Raw genomic sequence first — 20,813 nt, forward strand, 5'->3', positions numbered from 1 at the left:
CTTTTAAAAAACAGCAGCAGGTCTTGAGAGGATTTTTCAAAAATACTCCTCAAATAGAATCACAGCGTGCAAATCACCAACCAACTGCACTCGGTTTGTGATTTGCCCGCTGTGATTCTATTTGAGGAGTTTTTTAAAAGGGACTCTCATGGAAATTGATGCGGTTGTGCATCAATATTAGGATCTTCAAGGGGTCCATCTATATATTTTATATCTTGTCAGAAGGATTCATACCTGGAGAGATTTTCTATATTCACTGTCTAATTACCTACGGAAAGTTATCCCTGAGGAAGTCGTTGTGACGAAACGCGTTGGTTGTTTTCCTTGTAATTTTGAACTGAATAACTGACTTCAAACAGATGAAAAAGTGTTTTTACTTTGTTTTATGAATTCTATTAAACTGTTGAACAGTGATTTGTCTGTAATTATTACAGTTCTGATATATTTGGTGGTGGAACTTCTCAATAGTGGCGCACTCTGTTTCCTGTTTTTCTATCCATTTCCACTTTCCCCCACTAACAGAGTTGCTGCCTGAAAATTCATATAGCGCATTGAAAGGGTACACCTGTTCTGTTATAAATTTATATATATATATATATATATATATATCGATCTCCAGATACAGTATATCTACAGATGGATCAGGCGACGTGTTTTCCATACACTCTACCTGATCCATCGGGACTGACATCACAATTGGTCGGGTGCGTTTGCATGCGCCCTCCCACTGTGCTTTAATCACCGGCGGCTATAAGTGCCATCATCGGATCGCCTGTACACACAGCATGATGCGCTGATATATCTTTAGTTATATCAGGCATTGGCTTTGTTACACAGCTGATGCAATATATCTGTGAATGACTCCATTCTCAGATATATCACTCATACACACTGGCAGATGGTGCATTGATAGATCAGCCATTCAATCAAACAGCGAATATTTATAGGCCAGTGTGTAGACACCTTTAGCAATCTCTTATTTCTCCTTTTAAAATGAATTGACAATAACTGTATATTTGCTGTACTTACATCACTTAGTCGCTCATGGCAAGGGTTTCTCTGCAAAGGTTTTGATTGTCTTGTTGGACTTTCACTGTCGCTGTTTATGCAGCTGTTCTGTCCTGGTTTGAGCTGGGGAGAGATGTTGATCAATAATTTAGAATCTCCACATGTAGATTTAATTCCATGCATGCAGTGACAAGCATTCTAATGGTTGCATCGCCCTTTTGTACTGAATTCATTCTACTGTATGGTCTTTCTCAACGAAGCTCTTTATAATTGTTTTAATTCCATGGCAAGCCAAAGCATTATTGTATCTGCTCTCAAAGCTGGTATCAAAGCAACTGATGTCTCACGTTATTATCCCTCCCTATATCCATGTATAGTGGCTGACAACTTGCGCTATTCCTGGTGTTAATGACCAAGCCTGCTAGAGAATACCATTTTATGATTATATAACAATAAATAAGCTTTTGCAATGATCCATAAAGCCACAAAATAACTTATTTTGTCATCATCAGAAACTAGACCAATATGCTTTCTCCAAAGAAATTGAATGGAACAGTTAAGCAGATTATATCTATACAGTGTTAATATTTGACTATACATAAATATTACATCCAGCAGCACAGATAAAACATTCCAGACAAAGAGTTTGATTCATTTTCTATTGTCTTTCAATGACCAGTGAGCAATTCATCACAAGCAAAACAGATGACAAGTTTAATATAATTCATCATGCAACACTGTATGTAGTTCGTAAGGAGCCAAATATTACTGTAAGAATAGAGTGTTACAAACCTATTAGAGTGAAATAACCTTTTTTTTATTGTGTGTTTATTCAATTTCCAAGGCACCAGCTGCTACTGCAGCAAGCATTCCACAGAGCTCTTAACTGCAGCTGAAGTGTCTGAGAACTCAGCACTGATTAGCGGCCTGCCACTCTCCATCTTCTAATTATGGCTAATCCCACAACAGACTCCTAGTCACTGTGAAACTACTTCTCACTTGACCTACACAGCAGAACCCCCCCCCCCCCATATCCACATGTTAATCCTGTCATCACAATAATCATATTAATTGTTTAATTTGCTGTATTAAGATAAACCAGCAAAAGTTGGGTGCCTTTTTGTCATTTCACTTTTTTTTAAACTGTCTTTCGCTATGGTTTGTTCTACACAACGTAAACAGGAGTGTTGCAGGAAATATCATTGGTTTTCTGTTACACATTCCAAAAATGTTTTGATAAGATGTTGTGTATCAATTTTATGAAAATAGTAATTCACAGTACAGGCCATAAAATGCCAGCAGTAATCATTCGGACCAGTCTGAAATGTTATAATACCACCATTGGGGGACATGTGGTAGCTAGCAGGGACGGATTAAGGTGAGCACAGGGGGTCAGTACCCCCAGGCCACCCTATCTAGGGGCCCCCTGTTGTTGGCATGTATTTTTCAAAATATATATAAATAAATATTTTTTTAGCTAAAAGTTTTGTGCATGGGAGCGGTGTAGTGCTGCAGCTTCACCTATCTGCCAATGTGACAATGATTAATGGTGCTGAGCATTGGGAGCCAAGGCACATTGACTGCACAAGTGTGCAGTGCATTACTGGGAGTTGACTAAGTCCCATGAGACTTTGCACAAGAGGTCAGAGGCTGAGAGGCTTGTGCTGAGCTCTGCTAGGTGGAGCTCATCATATTCTTTTCAGGCCCATGGAGGACAGCAGCGACATCATCATGGGATGGTTTTCAATTAGAGGCAGTACTGAGACTGTCAGGGCTCCTACAGAGTAAGGTACAGAGGACAAACACAGGCTTTTCATTTGGTAATATATATATATTAATGTTTATATTAATTCCCCCCCCCCCCCGGAGTTACCCATTGACCAAGTTTATACCACCTTTACTGTGGTTTGACAGCGTAATATTCTCTATGCAGTTTGCGCCAGTAATGACAAGTGGGAGGGGCCCCCCTGTCTAAAGTGACCCCGGGCCCCCCGAAGGCTTAATCTGGTGGTGATAACTAGGAACATAGTCCATGTGTCCCCTAGAATGGCTGCAGCACCACTGTCTGCATCCGCTACCAGTATATACAACAAGGCACCAATTGGCACATGAATCACATAGCTGCCCAAAAGAAGTAATAACTATAGTAAGGACGGGATGAAGCTAAAGTGATTTCAGGTGAAAATTGCATGGGTAGTTAGAGTGTAGATACCATTTAGGCAGGCACCAAAAAGGGGTGGATTGAGGCACTGGAATTGACAGGAAAGTTTCCACTTTCCACTTTACCGGTCCTATGCCCCCCCCCCCCTCCAGCTGAGCAACCAAACCTGCTCACGCTGCTGGCCATGCCATGTGGCTTCCATGATCAGAACTTAGCTCCGATCAGGCAGCAATCAAATGCTACCATGCTTGAAGTAAAATGACTGTTAGTGGGCTGCTGTGCATGCCCAGATTCAGCAGCCCTCCATTGGGCATTTGCTGAGCTCCGGCAGCATTTGGCCCCATCCCTCTTCTGTGGTTGCTAGGGCACCTCCTTCTCCCTTCACACATCTGCAGCCAGGGTTTGTATGTGATAGGAGGACAAACATTTGTCATTCTTTATGGGTTCACAAATTATCCATAGTGTCATAAAGTAACCATTAAAGAGTTTCTAAAAACTAGTGATGGGGAACCTTTGGCCCTCCAGCTGTTGTTGAACTATACACCCCAGCATGCCCTGCTACAGTTTTAGCCATGCATAAACTGTTGCAGGGCATGCTGGTAATTGTACTTTAACAACAGCTGGAGTGCCAAATGTTCCCCATAAAGGTTCCCCATCTATGTTGTAAGGGATTTCTTGAGCAGCTTGTCATGAGGAAAATGGCATATAACGATGGCTAGCCATTCAGTCATGTGCCACCTTCTATTAGAAATTTCTTAAGCTATTGGATGTTACAAAGAAGCAGTATAAATCCATATTTTTATTTCTCTTTAATGGGAGCTTTTTATTTTCTTGAGAATATCTATGAGTTGTCAGTAGAGTAGTTTACTCACTGTGGAAAAAATATAATAATAAATGTCAAAATAACACTTAAAAAATTCATCAATTCTGAGCTCAGAAACTAGCATTACAACGTATTATTGCATTGCTTTTCTTCATTTTCCCTACCCGACGACTGAGTAGCAGAAAAACTGTCACCAAAATTGTAACTTGTAATGATTTAACTTCTAAAAATGACAACTCGGAACAACCTTCTAAATGTGATGGGGAATCAGTTCACAAAAGCTGGGAATCATATGTTGCAGTGTTAAAATATTAATAATTAAAAATAAAAAAATACTTTCTGCTTTGTATACCAATTGATATTGTACTTTAAATGAAATCTGTTTAATACATAATTAAAAGAAAATTTACGCTATTATAATTGTTAATTAATAAAATCTTTAAATTGCCTCAAAATCTCAATTTATGCCAGTGTGGGGTATTTGTAGTTAACAAGATTCCCATTAAATATGTGTTTTCTTTTATTATAATTTGTATGATGAAAAAGAATGCAGAAGTCAGTTTGCAATCAGAAGCTTGTGTCTGATTAACTTGAGCAAGGGAAAACCATTCTGATTTGCTGTTTGCTGATCCTCCAAGTTAAATTATTAATTACATTTTGACATGGCTAATCATTCTGCTAAAGGATGTTTTTACTTTTGTTTTAATAGTAGAAGTACAGGGGATAATAAAGAATTTAAAAGAATACTAAAGGAGGAAATGTAATTTGGTGAATAATTTAATTAAAATACTGTAACATTTGTGGGATAGTAGAATAGCCTATGACAGTGGTTCCCAACTGTGCGCCTAGGCTCACTGGGGTGCCTCAGGACACTTGCAGGGGTGCCTTAGGTTGGTGATTGAAGACCAAGGGGCAGATTTATTAAGCTTGGAGAAGAGATAAACTGGAGATAAAGCGGATAAAAGGTAAAAGGTGATAAAGCACAGCCAATCAGCTGTGTTTGAAAAAGACAGTTGGGAGTTGATTGGCTGGTGCTTTATCTCCTTTTACATTTTCTCCGCTTTATCTCCAGCTTATCTCTTCTCCAAGCTTAATAAATCTGCCCCATAGTCACATTTTTTATGGTCAATTATTTATGGACAAAACCAGTTCTGGTGACTACCAATCATAAAATGTGTGTACAAACAGAACCCTTTACCGTATAACTGAACTTGAGGATCACATATAAACACAATTCATTTAAAATTCATTTAATTTTATATTTTTTTCTACATTTTTTTGGCCTTGGGGTGCCGTGAAAAAAAGTTCTTGTATTCTAGTGTGCCGTGATTCAAAAAAGATTGGGAACCCCTGGCCTATGAGATGCAGCAATTTGTTAGTTTCTAGTGAGTTCATCCAATGTTTTATAGGGCAAAAATAAGTTAAGTTTAAAAGGCAAAACCAAGTTTCTGCTTAACTCGTGAGTTGGAGGAGGGGTAGTAGGCATGTTAACTAGGTGTGTTTCTAGAGCAAATCAAAGTTGATAGAAAGGAAGCAGAGATAACCTTTAGCAACAAGGATAGATTTAAGAGGAAATAAGTGAGAGAGAGGGAGACAAGAGAGTAGGGTTTAGTAGACTGGAAGATGAAAAGGTCATGAATAAGAGATTTGGTAGCCTATATGGTGATAAAAGGACTACTCTTGGAGATGTGGCAGAGGTGAAATTGGCAGGATTTAGAGAGAGCATTTTTTTTTGGTAGGGGGCTTGGATGCCCCCCCATGATCATGCCATGTCTCCTACAGTAGGAGCCACAACCAAATAGTATTTTTTTCATCTGAGAAATATAGCCAGAATCAAACACTTACTTCCCTCTGAAGATCTGCCAAAAGTCACACATACATTTGTATCATCTCGATTAGATTACTGCAATGCCCTCTACCGTGGTCTCCTAAAAAAATAATTGCACCAATCAAAGCTGGTACAAAACACAGCTGCCAGCCTGGTAACTAACCAGCCCCATTCTAGCCACATATCACCCATTCTAGTTTTTCTGCAGTCCCACTGCCCGGCCGGTAGCTTAGTTCTTTTTTAAAAAGTTGCAGTGGGTGTTCTCATCTCAGGACTCCGTAAACAACTGATCTGGATTGTTCTCTAATGACCACGTCCACTGTTACCTGATTTTCGTGCTTCCACCTGTAAATGGGTCTTTTTGAAAAAGATCAACAAGACATTGTATCAGAGTTGGAATATAAACATCAGACACAGCTCTGTCTGAGTCCACATAATTCCTTTGTTGTCATGAGGTGTGGTATGACTCCCAGCAATCCAGGCCTCTACACAGATATATTCCTGTTCACCCTCATAAAGCACTCCAATAAATTGATAAATAGATTTGCCCTACTCTATATTATCCTGTGCTACCTTGCACAGAAGGTATCTCCAGTACTGCTCAGAACATCCTGAGGATGATTTGAGCATATGTACAGACTGCAGGGTTCAAAGGACAATCCTGAAGCACTGCTGCAGTCACTCACGTGAACTGCCGTTGGTAGGTGATGGTGCTGCCCAAAAAGCCCTGTGCTCTGTGTGACAGCAGCACTCACATACCCTAGTTATAGCCATGATACATAATTTCAATGGTTTGAAAATATGCAAATCTTCTTGTGCTGGGAGGAATAAGGTATAGAATGGAGGCTTCTAAATGGATGTAATTCAGTCATGCCCATATTAATTCCTACCTATGGGAAGTAGCAGCACGAAGAATTAAGAGGACCACTTTATAGTATACAGATATAAGTCACCAAATAAATCAATGTTTGCAGGCTGGGTATTAAATATCATGATTTATTCTTAGAATATGAGCTACATTACTGAATATATATCATTTACAAGCTACAATAAAAACCTAAATGTATTATCCTTCTTATGTTACTTAATAAAAATACAAATGTGCAATGTGTTTTAAAAAAGACTTGAATTAAATATTTATTTCAGTGTTTATTATAATTTTGTTATAGGTAAAGTATGCGAGTGATACAGTAGAAAGGAGATGATGGTAGTTTAAAATATTCAAGCATCGTCTCTTCCTGATCTTTCAAGTCAAACAATTTCATTCAAATGTATCAGTCCATTTTGAAAGAGGATTACTAGGTCATATTTATTTTCCTGTCTGTCAGCTGTGCTACAAGAAAAACAATTTCTATGCATCAGAAGGAGCAAAATACTTTTTAAACTATGATTTAATCTCTGTTGAACTTTAATAGTTTTGTGAATCAGGTGTAAAAGAATCCATTACAATTTAGTTATTGAAAGTATCTTACATTTTCATGCATACTAGGGTACATATAAATGACTGTGAATAATGTACATATATATTGGAGTTCAAAAGAAATACATAAAAACAATTCCATTTGATACAGAGTTCTTAAAGGACAACTAAACCTAAAATTATGACCAACATTCACAAATGTATATGTAAAGACTCACATGCCATGGCATAACCCATGATGTTTAACGTTCTATGTACATATATTGTTGTACAGATTCTTTATCTACTGTACAGTAATACAGACTCATAATGCAAACCCCTAGGGGGCTCATTTGCTACCTATATAACCAATTTAATCTTTTAATATTATTTGGGACAGCAAGCTTAATTTGTTCTGCTAAGCTGTGCTAAGAATGCTGATGATCAGAGGGAGAGAATGGAGCTTCCCATGACTAGTCCTGGGCTGTAGCTTCTGTATCTTAGTGAGCAGGTCAGGCAGTTGTACGACACAGGTAGGTTGGGCTCTATCAGTGCTGGAAGGGACTCAGGCAGCTTGGGTCCTATCACTACTAGAATTGGACAGTGAATTCCAGCATCTGTGCCCTCTCATTGCAGTGAGGATGTGCTTCCTTACTGACCTTTGTGCACTCTATTGTCAGTATAGAGAAAGCTTATATAATTCTGACTATACCCTGATTAATATAATTTAGAAGGAGTAAAAAATTACATAATATCTGTTAACCTAGGTGATGAGGACATGACCAGGACATAGAGGGATGTGACTAGATGATTCCATCTTCTTCTAAAGCAATAATGTGGATATGACTGTTTGGTATTACACTGCCTTCATGTTGGCTGGATCTGATGGAACCCATAAGGTAATGGGCTCTCTTTTTTGATCCTGATTCAGGTTATGACTCACTAATCGCACTCTTACATGGGTTATGTCTTACTTGCATTTTCTATCATTTGCCCTATGCCTGCATATATTCTACAAAGCCTAACATCTTGCTCCTTAGTCCTACCATCTCTTTTTCCCCCAACCTACTACACCTCTCCTGAACAAAACCCCTACCCCTACCTTCCTGTCACTGATAAAACACCTTCTCAGTTCCCCTCTAGTCTACTAAGTCCATTGAACCTCCTCTATATCGTACTCCTCCTTGTGCACTTATGTTTTTACATGGAGGGCCTTCAAAAATGTGCTCTACATGGATGGATAAGTTATAAGCACACACTATTATATGAATAGATGATGAATCCTTCACTTTTAAAGATGACCCTTCTGTATGGAACTGGTTAGGAGACCCTGAATTAAGTGAATATCAACATTAAAATCATGCCTATATCGAGCATGTATCAATGTGTGAAATGATTGTGTAGTGTATAGTTCTACATCGTTTTAACACAGTGGTCCAAATCGCCAATTTGGCATGTGCATTAGTTTGTTTAGTCTGCAAAGTTGTCAAGTTAATCCATTTAATTATTAGTTGGAGGAGAAATATATTCTACCTACATTCCTTAGGGATAAGATGCAAAGGGAATATCTGATTGACAATGGCAAGTGCAAAGAGTATGGCAATGGAAGATGAAACTTTGATGCTAGGGCACATTGGGTAACAATGTCTCGTTTACGTTTCCAGGAGGTTGAGTCTACTCTCCATGAAGTCTGGGAGAACCTCCGAAGTTTCCTGAGTCCCCCAGGCATTAAGAAAAACATTTAAACATTGTTTGCATAACATTTTTATTATATATTTTATATCAGTAATAAACTATAACTGTAACTGGGGTTTGTTTAAAAAGCTATTTATTTTAACTCCCCAATGAGAAACTCTGAATAGCATTTATTCTAATATTATTTTTGGACAATTTCATAGCAGTACAATGCAGCCAAAACATTAGAATGTAAAGTGAATTTTAAATAGCCGTGATATTGTTGCAATGGGATTCCGCTAAGAAGCAGTTTTACAGTATAACACTTTATGAACAAGCATAAATAATACATATGATGTTGGTGTCAATACAGTATCTCATAGCTTTGCAGCACTCTGCCAATTGTAAGATAATCTAAGATCAGCAAGAATCTGGAGCAAAGTCATTTATATGATGGCTGTTGGTCAAATGTACCATAAATATTATCTCCAAGCTTACAGCAACGAAATGATAAGATGCTAAGGATTTTCTGCCCTCTGATTTTACAGCCAATAAGATTACCACTAGTAACCCAGGGATGGAATAAATTCTCTAAAGACAAAATACAGATAAGAGTTTAAAGTAACATGAAACTATATTATATCCGAGTAAAGGTAGAATTGTGTAATTACTCATTTTTTACATAATTTCATGAATTATGAATTGTTAGTTTGAGGGTTTAAAAAAAAAAAGTATACTCTGTACCTTTATTAGTAAGCAGACTTTTGCTAAGATTTATGTTTACCCTATATACAGTATGTATACATGAATCGTGCTTACTGGCTTAAGTCAGATCATTAAATTGTATATTATGGTTAGTGGACCTGACTGCTTTGTGCCTGTCTGATGGATTCCCTAATAGTCTTAATCCATTTTTATACTGTATGTATTCTAGTCTAACAATTTCAATTATTTATTTTTGAAAATATGCCATTAAATGAATCAAAACATATACATGTTTAGTAGAGCAATCAATGTTTACTCTATGCTTCATTATTTTAATCATGTTGGTGATCCATCTTTAAGTTTTGTTATATGAAGGCTACATCTGGAAGATGAGTATTTCCATCTAGCCATATACATTACTCTCTGAAGCGTGCACATTTTATTTTCTAGTTCATGTCAATGAGGCAATTGTGTGATACCCTGCTATACTTTCGATACCGCAATACATGCTTTGTTAAAAAAAAAGATATAGTAATATAGATCTGTTATAAATATATATATATATATATATATATATATATATATAGCTGTGAAAACCGCGAGTGCCGCCTACCATACCCACCTGTGTATATATATATATATATATATATATAGTTTTGAATGGGGTAGCACTCCAGTACGAATGAAGGTCACAGTACAAGCAAGTAGTGCACTACTTGCTTGTACTGTGACCTTCATTCGAGTGCCGCCTGCCTTGGTATATATATATATATATATATATATATAGAGCCGGGAGGTGCGGCACTAGTAGCTTGTTATAATATAAACGACAGTAGCCAAAGCTATAACAACGTTTCAAATTTTTGTAATTTTTCATCAGGTTACCAGGTTATATATTTTATATATAAACTGATATATAAATCAATATTTTCAGATAAAGGATTAATGTGTCAGAAATTAGAGAACTGCTCCTATCAAAAATAACACATCCAGTGATATTACAATGTAATACAACACACTAAAGATCCTTTTATTAATGACCACTCCAACAATAAACTGACCATCAAGGGGGCCAGGACTGTAACTGTGTGTTCACTGTCCCATGCCCCTTTATTCTGGCATGGATGCCTGGAACAGCACTAGCAGCCGATATGGGATGCAGTTGAAATCCCGGCGGTCGGAAATCCCGGCGTTCAAAATCTCGACCCCAGAATCCCGACCGCCGAAATCCCGACACTTTCTCCCTCCATGGGTGTCCACGACACCCATAGAGGGAGAATAAATTAGCGTGCCGAGCTTAGCGAGGCACCGGGACCGCTGCGTGGCGAGCGCAGTGAGCCCGCAAGGGGTAGCGATCCACGTCCCCCCTTGTCGGGATTTCGGCGGTCGGGATTCCAGCGCGGGGATTTTGAACGCCGGGATTCCGACCGCTGGGATTTCGTATGTATTCCGCCAATATCCCTACTGCAGTTCACCTGGAGTGTTCTATGGATGCCCCTGCAGTCTGTGCAGCAGCTCAGAGTGTGCTCAGGATGCTCCAGGTGGGACTGAAATTCCCATTCTCAGCTCGCTCTCTAGCTTTGGATGAAGACATTAATGTGCTTAGGGGGAGGAGCTGTCACAGGGCACTCTGCAACCCTGTTAATCCGCTGGTGGGGACCTTGGGAGTGGCAGACCAGGCCTTGCTGTGTCATTCTCCCCTCCACGGTGGATAATGGCTGCACAATGCTGCAAAACTGTTAGTTCTACACCCCTACTTCAGACAGGTTTATACAAAGATAGACTAAACAACCTTTCATGACACTCGTACGATCCTACAATAAAAGTAGCATTTTCATCTATTTTATCATTAAATAACATTTATTAAAAGGTAGGAAGGAAGGACTGGTGGAAGCAAATAACATATTATTCCAGGCACATACATCCTTGAAATTCATTTCTCCTTTCATTTTAGTCATACAAAAAGGATCTTAGCAGATCAAAGTTGCGCAGGGGGGAAAAAAAGAAACAAATTAATAACTATTTAAGTATTCTGTTTCATCATGATAACAAACAGATGGTTTTAATATTCTGGAGGCTAATTTCTGAACAATTAAAAACATAGCAAGATATTAACATCTAATGAAACATTTTAACTACCAGTTTATGCATCTGCCATTAATTTCAGCACAGTAAGGTCTTGGTTCCCCTCAATCTGTTCTTTATTAAGGAAAATTTTTCCACTCTGAATTTAGTGAAGTAGAGAATTAACAACTGTTTTCAATCAGCAGTCAGCATGATATTTTGCTAGCGAGGGCTGAAATCGTTTACACAATGAAAAACAATTTTGCATTATAGCTTTGATGTACAGTTTGTATAGCTTGGAGTTAGATAGGGACCTATGGGCTAATTAAGGACCCTTCATGTGTTGGCATAGCTTTATAAGTCTTTCTGAATGTCTGTTTATTCTTCAGCATGAAACTTGGAATTGAAGTTTACTTTACAAAAACCTTTCTGAGCTCATTTGTATAATATGTAAATGATGTGTTAGTGATGTACACAAGTGTGTACTGCAATGGCTACAGTCTCCACTGACTTATATTTGGGAGCCTAGGAGAAATTGTCGAATTAAAAAAGAAAAAAGGTTGGGAACCACTGGTCTAGAGCATTGGTTCCCAACCTTTTTTATCTCCCGTACCCCTTGATTAGGCTTTTTATTGAAGAGTACTCCCTCCTCTCTATTTGAAATATAGACAGTACTTACGAGTGAAGTGGAAGTGAGCGGTATGCCTATCCTTATGCATATCCTTATATTAAGGCGTAACAGACAGGAATGGTGACCTTCCATGTCTGGCCGCTGTTTGTGTGCGTCCCGGACGGGTTCACGACAGCGGGGATCCCGACAGTCGTTTACCCGACGTCGGGATCCCGACTGTGAAAACGCCGACAGCCGGGTACCCGACGGCCACCCGCTATTCTCCCTCGTGGGGGTCCACGACCCCCATAGAGGGAGAATAGAATAGGTGGCTCGCGTAGCGAACCACCGTGCCCACAGCGTGGCGAGCTCAGCAAGCCCGCAAGGGGCTTTTTTGCGCTCACCATGCTGTCTGACTCCAGGCAGTCGGGATCCCGATGTTGGGCTAATGACTGTCGGGATCCCTACTGTCGGATTCCCGTACCACACCCATTTGTGCATTGTCTCAAGGTTTCCCACTAACACCTGCAGGATTAATGCAGCTGCTTCCTCCACCTGTGTCAGCGCAGGGCAGATGATTGCTGATGTCTGAGGGCAGCATGGGAAGCTCCCCATGGATTGCTGGTCAGGCAAAAGCACCAGGAGACACTGATGATGCTGAGGACGCTGAAGACAGAACCGTAAGTGACAAAACATGGTTCTTCTCCATGGCAATGGGTCTTCTTCTGCCATCAAAATACTTTTTTTCATCTTCCGCCATTACCAATATTATTTTCAAATACCCCCAACTGGTATGCAGAGTACCCCCAGGGGTACTAGTACCCCAGGTTGGGAACCACTGCTCTAGACTGTATGGAGCAGGGCCCTGTTCCCTTCTGTTCTCACAGCTCTTATTTTTAATTTCAAATACAGCTCTCCTACTTACCTACAATCTATACCCGCATCTCTTCTTACTTGTGTTCACTCATCTCTACCAATGACAACCTTTTCCTTGTAGCATGTGAATAACTCCTCTGCTTCCCTACATTTCAGCTGTATTGTGTACTAAGAATTGTACTGCTAAATGTTACCTGTGCTCTGTTTTAGTTCTTCAGTTTTAGTTCTGTGTACCCTCTATTGTTCTAATGTGTGCTCTATGTACGGCACTTCAAACCACTTGTGGTGCCTTTTAAAAGAAATGGAATAATAATAATAATAATAATAATAATAATATCCTGAGCTGATCCCTGGTGAACCCCCATCTACTGGAAAGAGGATCATTTATACTAGATCAGATGAAGGCATCATCAAGACACAGGATTGTCCAAGTTAGTTATTGTTACTGTATCACATAGCAAAGCAGATTAATACAGATGAGCAACAAGTACAACAACAACAAAAAACTGTACAAAACATTGCAGAACAAGGACAAGGTTTATATACATTGCAGCATCTGCAGTAATAAGACTCAAATAAGCAGTGGGATGACAGACTAGCCATATCAGACTAGACATACTAGCCATATTTGAGAGGTAGGAGATGATAATACACTGTTAGTAAGAGACACAAGAGTCCTGCTTGTGGGAGCTGCCAATTTAATGGGGAGTGGTAGACAGACAGGGGTGGAATATAGAACGTCAGACTGTAGCAGTGAGCTGGAAATCTTTGATAAATAAGTGGGTCCTGAGAGCCTGTTCAAAGAATTGTAGAAAAGTGGAGAGTCTGCTAATGAGAGGGAGAATCTAAGAAGCAGGAGTGGGGGAAGTAATCAGTTGAGTGGAGAGGTTGTATTCTTCTATGTTTGTGCAGGTGTATGAAGAGAGATTAGGTGAAAGCTTATCAAGATAGTGAGAGGAGCTTGAATTAGGTTGTGAAATGGAGGGCTTGTAGGACCGGGAGCCAGAAGTAGTACGTTTGACAAAGAATATAAACTGGTAGCAACAGTGATACAGATTAGAGTGGAAAGAGGTGGGAGACAGGGGGACTAAATAAGAAGAGGTTACAGTAGTCCAGGCTATAGATGGACCAATGATTGGATGAAGGACTGATCCTGGAAAGGGTATGATCCTGGAGATATTTTGGAGAAGGAAATGGCAGGACTATGAGCAGTAATGAAAGTCTGGTTTGAAGGAGAGGGAGGAGTCAAGGCTCACTCCAAGACAATTCAGTTGTGGGGTTGAAGAGATGGTGGTGCTGTCAATAGTTAATGAAATTAGGGTAGGTAATGTGTTTCAGGAGGGTGGAAAAATGATCTACAGTATTCATTATTAGACATATTAAATCTAAGAAACATTGGGACATCCAGGAGGAAATACCAGAGAGACAAATGGAGATAAAGTACAATTGAGGAGAGAGGAGGAAATATTAGGGGAGGATAACTTTTTTTCTGTGTCGACTATTTGCATGTTGAACTTTTGAACCCTTTGACCTTTTGACCATTTAACTGTCTACCTTTTAAACTGTGACCTATTGCCTGTCTAGCATCTGTTGCTGAACTATTTTTTTTATTTATTAACAGTTTCTTATATAGCGCACACATATTCCACAGCGCTTTACAGAGTATATATGAACATTCACATCAGTCCCTGCCCCAGTGGAGCTTACAATCAATATTCCCTACCACATGTACACACACACACACACACACACACACATTCTAGGGTTATTTTTTTGCTGGAAGCCAATTAACTTACCAGTATACAAATTGTGGATGGAAACAGGAGTACCCGGAGTAAACTCACACAACCCCAAAGAGAATATACTGCCTATTGACTGTCTATCTTGGTACTGTCTATATTTTAATCCACACCAGAAATAGACACATTGCAGCAGTTGTGCTGCGTTACATTAGTGCAATCTTCACAAAAACAGATAGAGAATGCTGGTAATTATTGCCTGCTTCTATATGTTTACTCTAATCTCAGTAATGTTTGTTCATGCAGTTAGATTCTGAATTCATTTCGCTTTATCTAGCAGCAATTATCTGTTGTCTACCCTAGGGGCAATGGTAAAATTGTCTATATCTCTTGATGAAGGACCATCGCTTAGAGACATACAAATGGGATGTGCTGATTAAAAGCAATTAGCAGATTAAGAGATATTAATCATTTCAATTCAGAGCAACAGAGGAAATTACAGAAGCTGAAAACACAAGCAACAAAGATGTTTGGATATTTTGTTGCTGAATAATTGGAAAAAATAAAATAAGTATAATTTGAACCTCTGGCACCTTAAAAAAAAATCTCATGTACTAAATCCAATAGTACCTTGGTGGGTGTCAGAAGGCCTTTAAACATATCACTGTCAAGCAGGGCCGGTGCAAGGCACCGGAGCGCCCCAGGCGAGTCGGGGTGGGGGCGCCCCGGTGCCGGGGGGAGGGAGGGGGCGGGGGGGTGGTACCTGTATAAAAAATTGCTGCCCCGGCGTCCCTGCAGTGCTGGGGAGGTCAGGGGTTTCCGTGCCGTAGGGGTACCTGCGGCGCCGTCATGTGTATAAAGCTGGCTGCGGCCGGCGGGGTCCCTGCAGTGAATAGCAAATAACTAGCGCTTCCGGCGCTGCCGTGCGCATAGCGCTAGTTATTTGCTATTCACTACAGGGACCCTAGCTTTATACACATGACGGCGCCGCAGGTACGGACACCCCTGACCGCCCCAGCACTGCAGGGACGCCGGGGCAGCAATTTTTTTACACAGTTCGCTGGGGGTGAGGGGCGAACTGCCGCCCTCCAGGTGCCGGCGCCCTAGGCAAATGCCTAGAGCTGCCTAGTGGTGGCGCCGGCCCTGCTGTCAAGAAATGTCCTTGCAATGAAATAGATTGAGATTTCTGCTGATCATATCCCAAGTTATACCAAGCATTATTCAATGATGAGATTTGCTCTTAGGTTTTTAATGCACAGGTGAGTTATGGTGTCTGCACACTGGCACAATCAGAATGAGATTTTGACTATATACAGTCAAAATCGCATGCAGATCGCACAGGTTTTTTACCTTGTGATCCCGATCCCAATGCATGCTCCCGTGGCATCACAAATCGAAACCCAGATAGACAGGGCTGCAATAACTATATAGTGCATGCATGTCGGGTGGCTTGCCGTGTGATTCAATCGCATCAGGATCGAGTAACAAGCCTAATCTACTGTGTGTACACACCATTAGTCTTTTTGGCTGGGTCAGTAATTATCTCCACCTGCTTCCACGTGACCTGTTGGGATAACTTGAGGATTGAGGATGAGAAACACCATATTGCAAAATTACCAAACTGAAACTATTTTTAGATTTCATACTTGTATGTGGCAGCAGATATTTTGTAGCATACATCTTATAAATAAAAACAAATAATAATGTTAACAAAAATAGAATAGGGATTTCACCCTCTCTGGAGTAAGCTGCTATTTTTTTCTAATGGATGTTAGTTTTTGTTGCTCTCTATTAGAAAGTATAATAGTTTATGGAGCTAATAAACCATATTAATTCAAGATTTGTACTTCTTTTAAGATATTTAGATTTTTTTTAAAGCAGTATAAAAGTAAATTAAACATTTATATCATGCTAAAGTATTTAAACATGGAATTTGATGGCAAATAAGAACTACCTGGCCCATCTAGTCTGCCAATGTTAGTAAATTTTAATAACCTTTCAACGTATGAGTAAATGAATACTGTCAATCTTATGTATAATTACCAGCAGAGAGAAATCAAGTAGCACATTTTAAAACTTATTTCTAGGATTGTGTTTACTTGTTTATACCTTGTAAGTCATTAGCAATTTAATTCAGAGTCTATTCCCACATAATTTAAATTTGAAATAACTAAAGACTAAGTTTAAAGTGGCTTTGTCCCAAGGGTAGGTTATTAAAATATAAGGCACTAGATAATTTATCTAATAATTACCTCTTAAACCTTAAATTAGTTTTCCCTTTGGGCATCTTGCTTAATGTTTGCCAAGCTGTCAATCCTGTCTGACCTACAGTACATGGTAAAAGTTACATCATTTGTAGAGCAAAGAAAATACAAAGTATAGTCAATAGTCAGAATAAAAACTGCAGATGCTTAAAGGCAAATCATGACGTATGCTGGAGAGTGAATGTGATACTGTGCCCTATTTTTGTACAGGGATATTGTATTTTACATAGCAAATTTGAGGCCAACATGCAGCTATTGGCCATTGCAGTCTGCAAATATACAACTGCTGCTTCAGTGCCCTTCCCTGGTGTACATCTGTGCATATGAATTGGAAAGATCTAATATACCAACATTCAGCATCGTACATTCTGTAATACCAGTTGATGTGCAACCTTCGGGTGCCCTGTGGCAGATGCAGTTCCTTTGAGTATGTTCTCTTATTGAGCATCTGAATATGCAAAGACTTCAGTGACATGCCACCAACACTCCCATAACATCCCCAGAAAATAGAGTCTCTGCTTTTATGGTAAGCCATGTTACAGTCACCACTCAGGAACACCCAGCACTTTAACAAGACATCTCTGATACAGTTTCAATTGCAAAAGTACCTTTGTGTATACCCTCTGTGTAATGCATACACAGTAGGCATTTATTAGGGAATTCTGAGTTTGGGCAGTAACAAAACTTCAGTGAACTCCATCAATATAGGCATTGCGTGCGACTCATACTGAACCATTTGCTTTCCGATGATAGAACATAGGTAGATCAGTATCCAACTCATTTCATACCCAACAGTATGCAGGGTTGGACTGGCCCACAGAGGCACAGTGGGAAACCTCCAGTGGACCCCCTTCTGCCTGGGGCCCTTAAGGTTCAAGACTGTGTACTTGAGATATGGGAAAATCTAAATAAGGTATGTTAGATACATACCATAAAAGATAGCCCACCTTACCCATCCCTTAGTGGAGTATTCAGTTTTCCCATGTGCTGCACATTGCTTGAAACAAAAGGGTGTACTGCGACTTTTGAATCACCCTGTACATAATCATGTATGTGCTAGCAGTGTTTACTATATATATGTATATTTATCAAGGGGCCAAGACCATGCAATCTAATAGTTAGCCAAGGCAATATGGCAGCTGGCCACATCCCCATTCAGAGACTGGCCACACTTAATAAGTATGGGCCCATATCATTGCATTACCCAAAGAGCCCTTCATGCCCAAGGCCTGCAGTGTCCATATGCCAAGACACAACTTTACATTGAGAGAGAAAACATATGTAAATGAGATTCAAAGGATGAAGAGACATTTAAAAGATCATACCTAAGCTCATTGCCATTCACGTGACATTTTTTGCATCCTTGAAGTAAAAAGAAGGATGCCTTTTCCAACTTTCTGTGCTACTTAATACAGATTAGAGCATTAATGCTCTTCAAATGTACGGTAGTGACCAGTGTAATAAAAGAGAGTGTCAGTGTCCCTTTTGCACTTCTACACTTTTTTGTAGCTTGGATAAAATGGCAGGGAGGGACATCAGGATGTTTAATTACATTTGTTAGTATGATGTTATCAAATGTGTCACTGGGCCAAAAGGGGGAATGATCTAAGCTAAAGAGGGCATGATCTTAGGTAAAGGGGGCATGGCCACAGAGCGAATCCCAGTGACATCACTACTGAGGCTGCCCTGCATCCCCAGAGATGCAGAGCTACTCCCGGAAAATAGTGCCTGCTCTGTCGGTCCCTTCTCTATGACAGGAACCGAGTGCTACAAGAGAATGTCACACTGTATACATGATCTACTATGACAGGTTACTTTTACATTAATAATACATTTAGATAACTTGAGCACCTGGTAGTCACATAGGAAATATCCTTATAGATTTATTTTGCATGGCTTTAGCCCTTTGACTTTCTTAAAAAAATGCATAACTGTAATACTGAACACAGCATATGGGGAAAAGGGAATATTAATGGGGGTTATGGCACTCTCTTGTTGCTCTGTTTCATAAATTCCATTAAGTTGATTGCTGGTCTCCCACAGCAAGTGATGACAACAGCTGCATGGATCAACAGTAATAAACCTCGGGCAATTTAATAGCTTTTATTGTTCTGCTGTGATGTTTGAATGCATTCACTCTTCTCTCAGAGGATTCTTATAGGGGCTGCAATGAGAGAAGATCTCATTTACCTAAAAGTGCTTATAAATTTTTAATTTGCTTTAACAAGTAAATTAACAAGTCCCTTATTCAGACAAGTTTTATGGCCTCTAGTCACTTGGGGAGAACTATAAAAGTTTTATGGGTAATCTAGAGCTTCTGAGACTGCTCATGATAAATTGTCTGTTTCCTGTTATTTTATCAAACCGGCAAGCTCCCTAAGAATTATAGTTGTAGGATTTATTACTCTTTGACTGCTGCTAATTTTAAAATCTAGTTTTAAATATATCTAGATGACCTTTTCTACAAAGTTTTTAAGTGGAATGATGCAGTTAATAAAGAACATTTGGAGGTTTCCCTTCAAACATAAATCTATGTAAGTTATTTTTTGTTCAGTGTACTAACTGCATTTGAAAATAATATTATAAGTAAACACATCTGATACACAAGCAGAATTTATGTCTATTTAAAAACAAATAATATACATATAAACAGTATAGCAATTATCTTTAATTGACCTAGTATAAACTAGACCAGTGGTTCACAAACTATTTGGAATAACGATGCCCTAGAGTATCAGAATTTTGCCTATATTTGACCATAAAATATTTTGAATTGATGCTGCACCATCAATCCAGCACACCCTTGCAAGGGTCCCATGGCACTCCAGGGTGCCATGTCAAACAGTTCGAGAACCACTGAGGGTATTCAATTAGGTGCCATATTTTTTGACAGTCGAAAAATCATCAATTTACAATGTTTTTAGGTCGAATTTACCTTCGAACTATTCAATAAAAGTGTTGATTTTTCAACTGTTCAAAACCACATGGATCGGGGAATTCATGCGGATCCATGTGTTTTTGACCACTTTTGGGTCCATTTTCACCCATGCAGATTTTCCCACCCAAAAAACAAAAAGGTATGGAGTAAAATGTACCTTCAATTCAATACTCAGTGGCCAAATTTAGTGTCATGTTTGGCTAGCCAGAAGAAAAATGGTACTAATTGTATACCACCCTATGGGGTTAGGGAAATTTACTAAGCTGTGAAATTTACTAAGCCGAATTTGCCTATTTTAGGCGTATTTGTAGACAGTTGTATGCAAATACGACTGCCAATACGTATTTTCAGCATTTACTATGCCGAAATTACGTCAATTCATATTCACACACACACACGGCCTTAACCAGCTCCAGTCTCAAAGCATTGCTCCGTAATTTAAAAATGACAGGTTCCAAAATTACAGGGGGAAATTTTGAGAACCAACACCAGGCCCAATCAGCCAGTGGGGAAGCAAACCTCATAACAAGTTATCTTAAACCATTTGTAACCCTCATTCCAGGAACCCATCTGGCTCTGGAGTTGCTATCTGTTAATGATGCCATCCCACAGGAATTCTTATGAATATTTTTACCAGGTCCTAGAGCTTGTTCAGGCTCAGTTACATTTTCTGCCCATGCATCCTGATTATTTTAGATAAATAGTTTGTCATCTGATTGACAGA

General features: G+C 39.4%; 1 protein-coding gene across 6 annotated transcripts in view; it reads right to left on the reverse strand.

The window, feature by feature from the left end:
- Positions 1–20,813, reverse strand: part of AUTS2 (activator of transcription and developmental regulator AUTS2) — a 1,267,464-nt gene that overhangs the window by 747,638 nt on the left and 499,013 nt on the right. For all 6 annotated transcript variants that reach the window (XM_083174084.1, XM_083174087.1, XM_083174085.1 and 3 more), the window contains one exon: positions 1,030–1,131. In XM_083174084.1, the coding sequence (XP_083030210.1) occupies positions 1,030–1,131 (102 nt within the window). The remainder of the gene's footprint in view (positions 1–1,029; positions 1,132–20,813) is intronic.

The sequence above is a fragment of the Crinia signifera genome, chromosome 2 (assembly GCF_055691185.1).
Source record: "Crinia signifera chromosome 2, ASM5569118v1, whole genome shotgun sequence".
Lineage (NCBI taxonomy): Eukaryota > Metazoa > Chordata > Amphibia > Anura > Myobatrachidae > Crinia > Crinia signifera.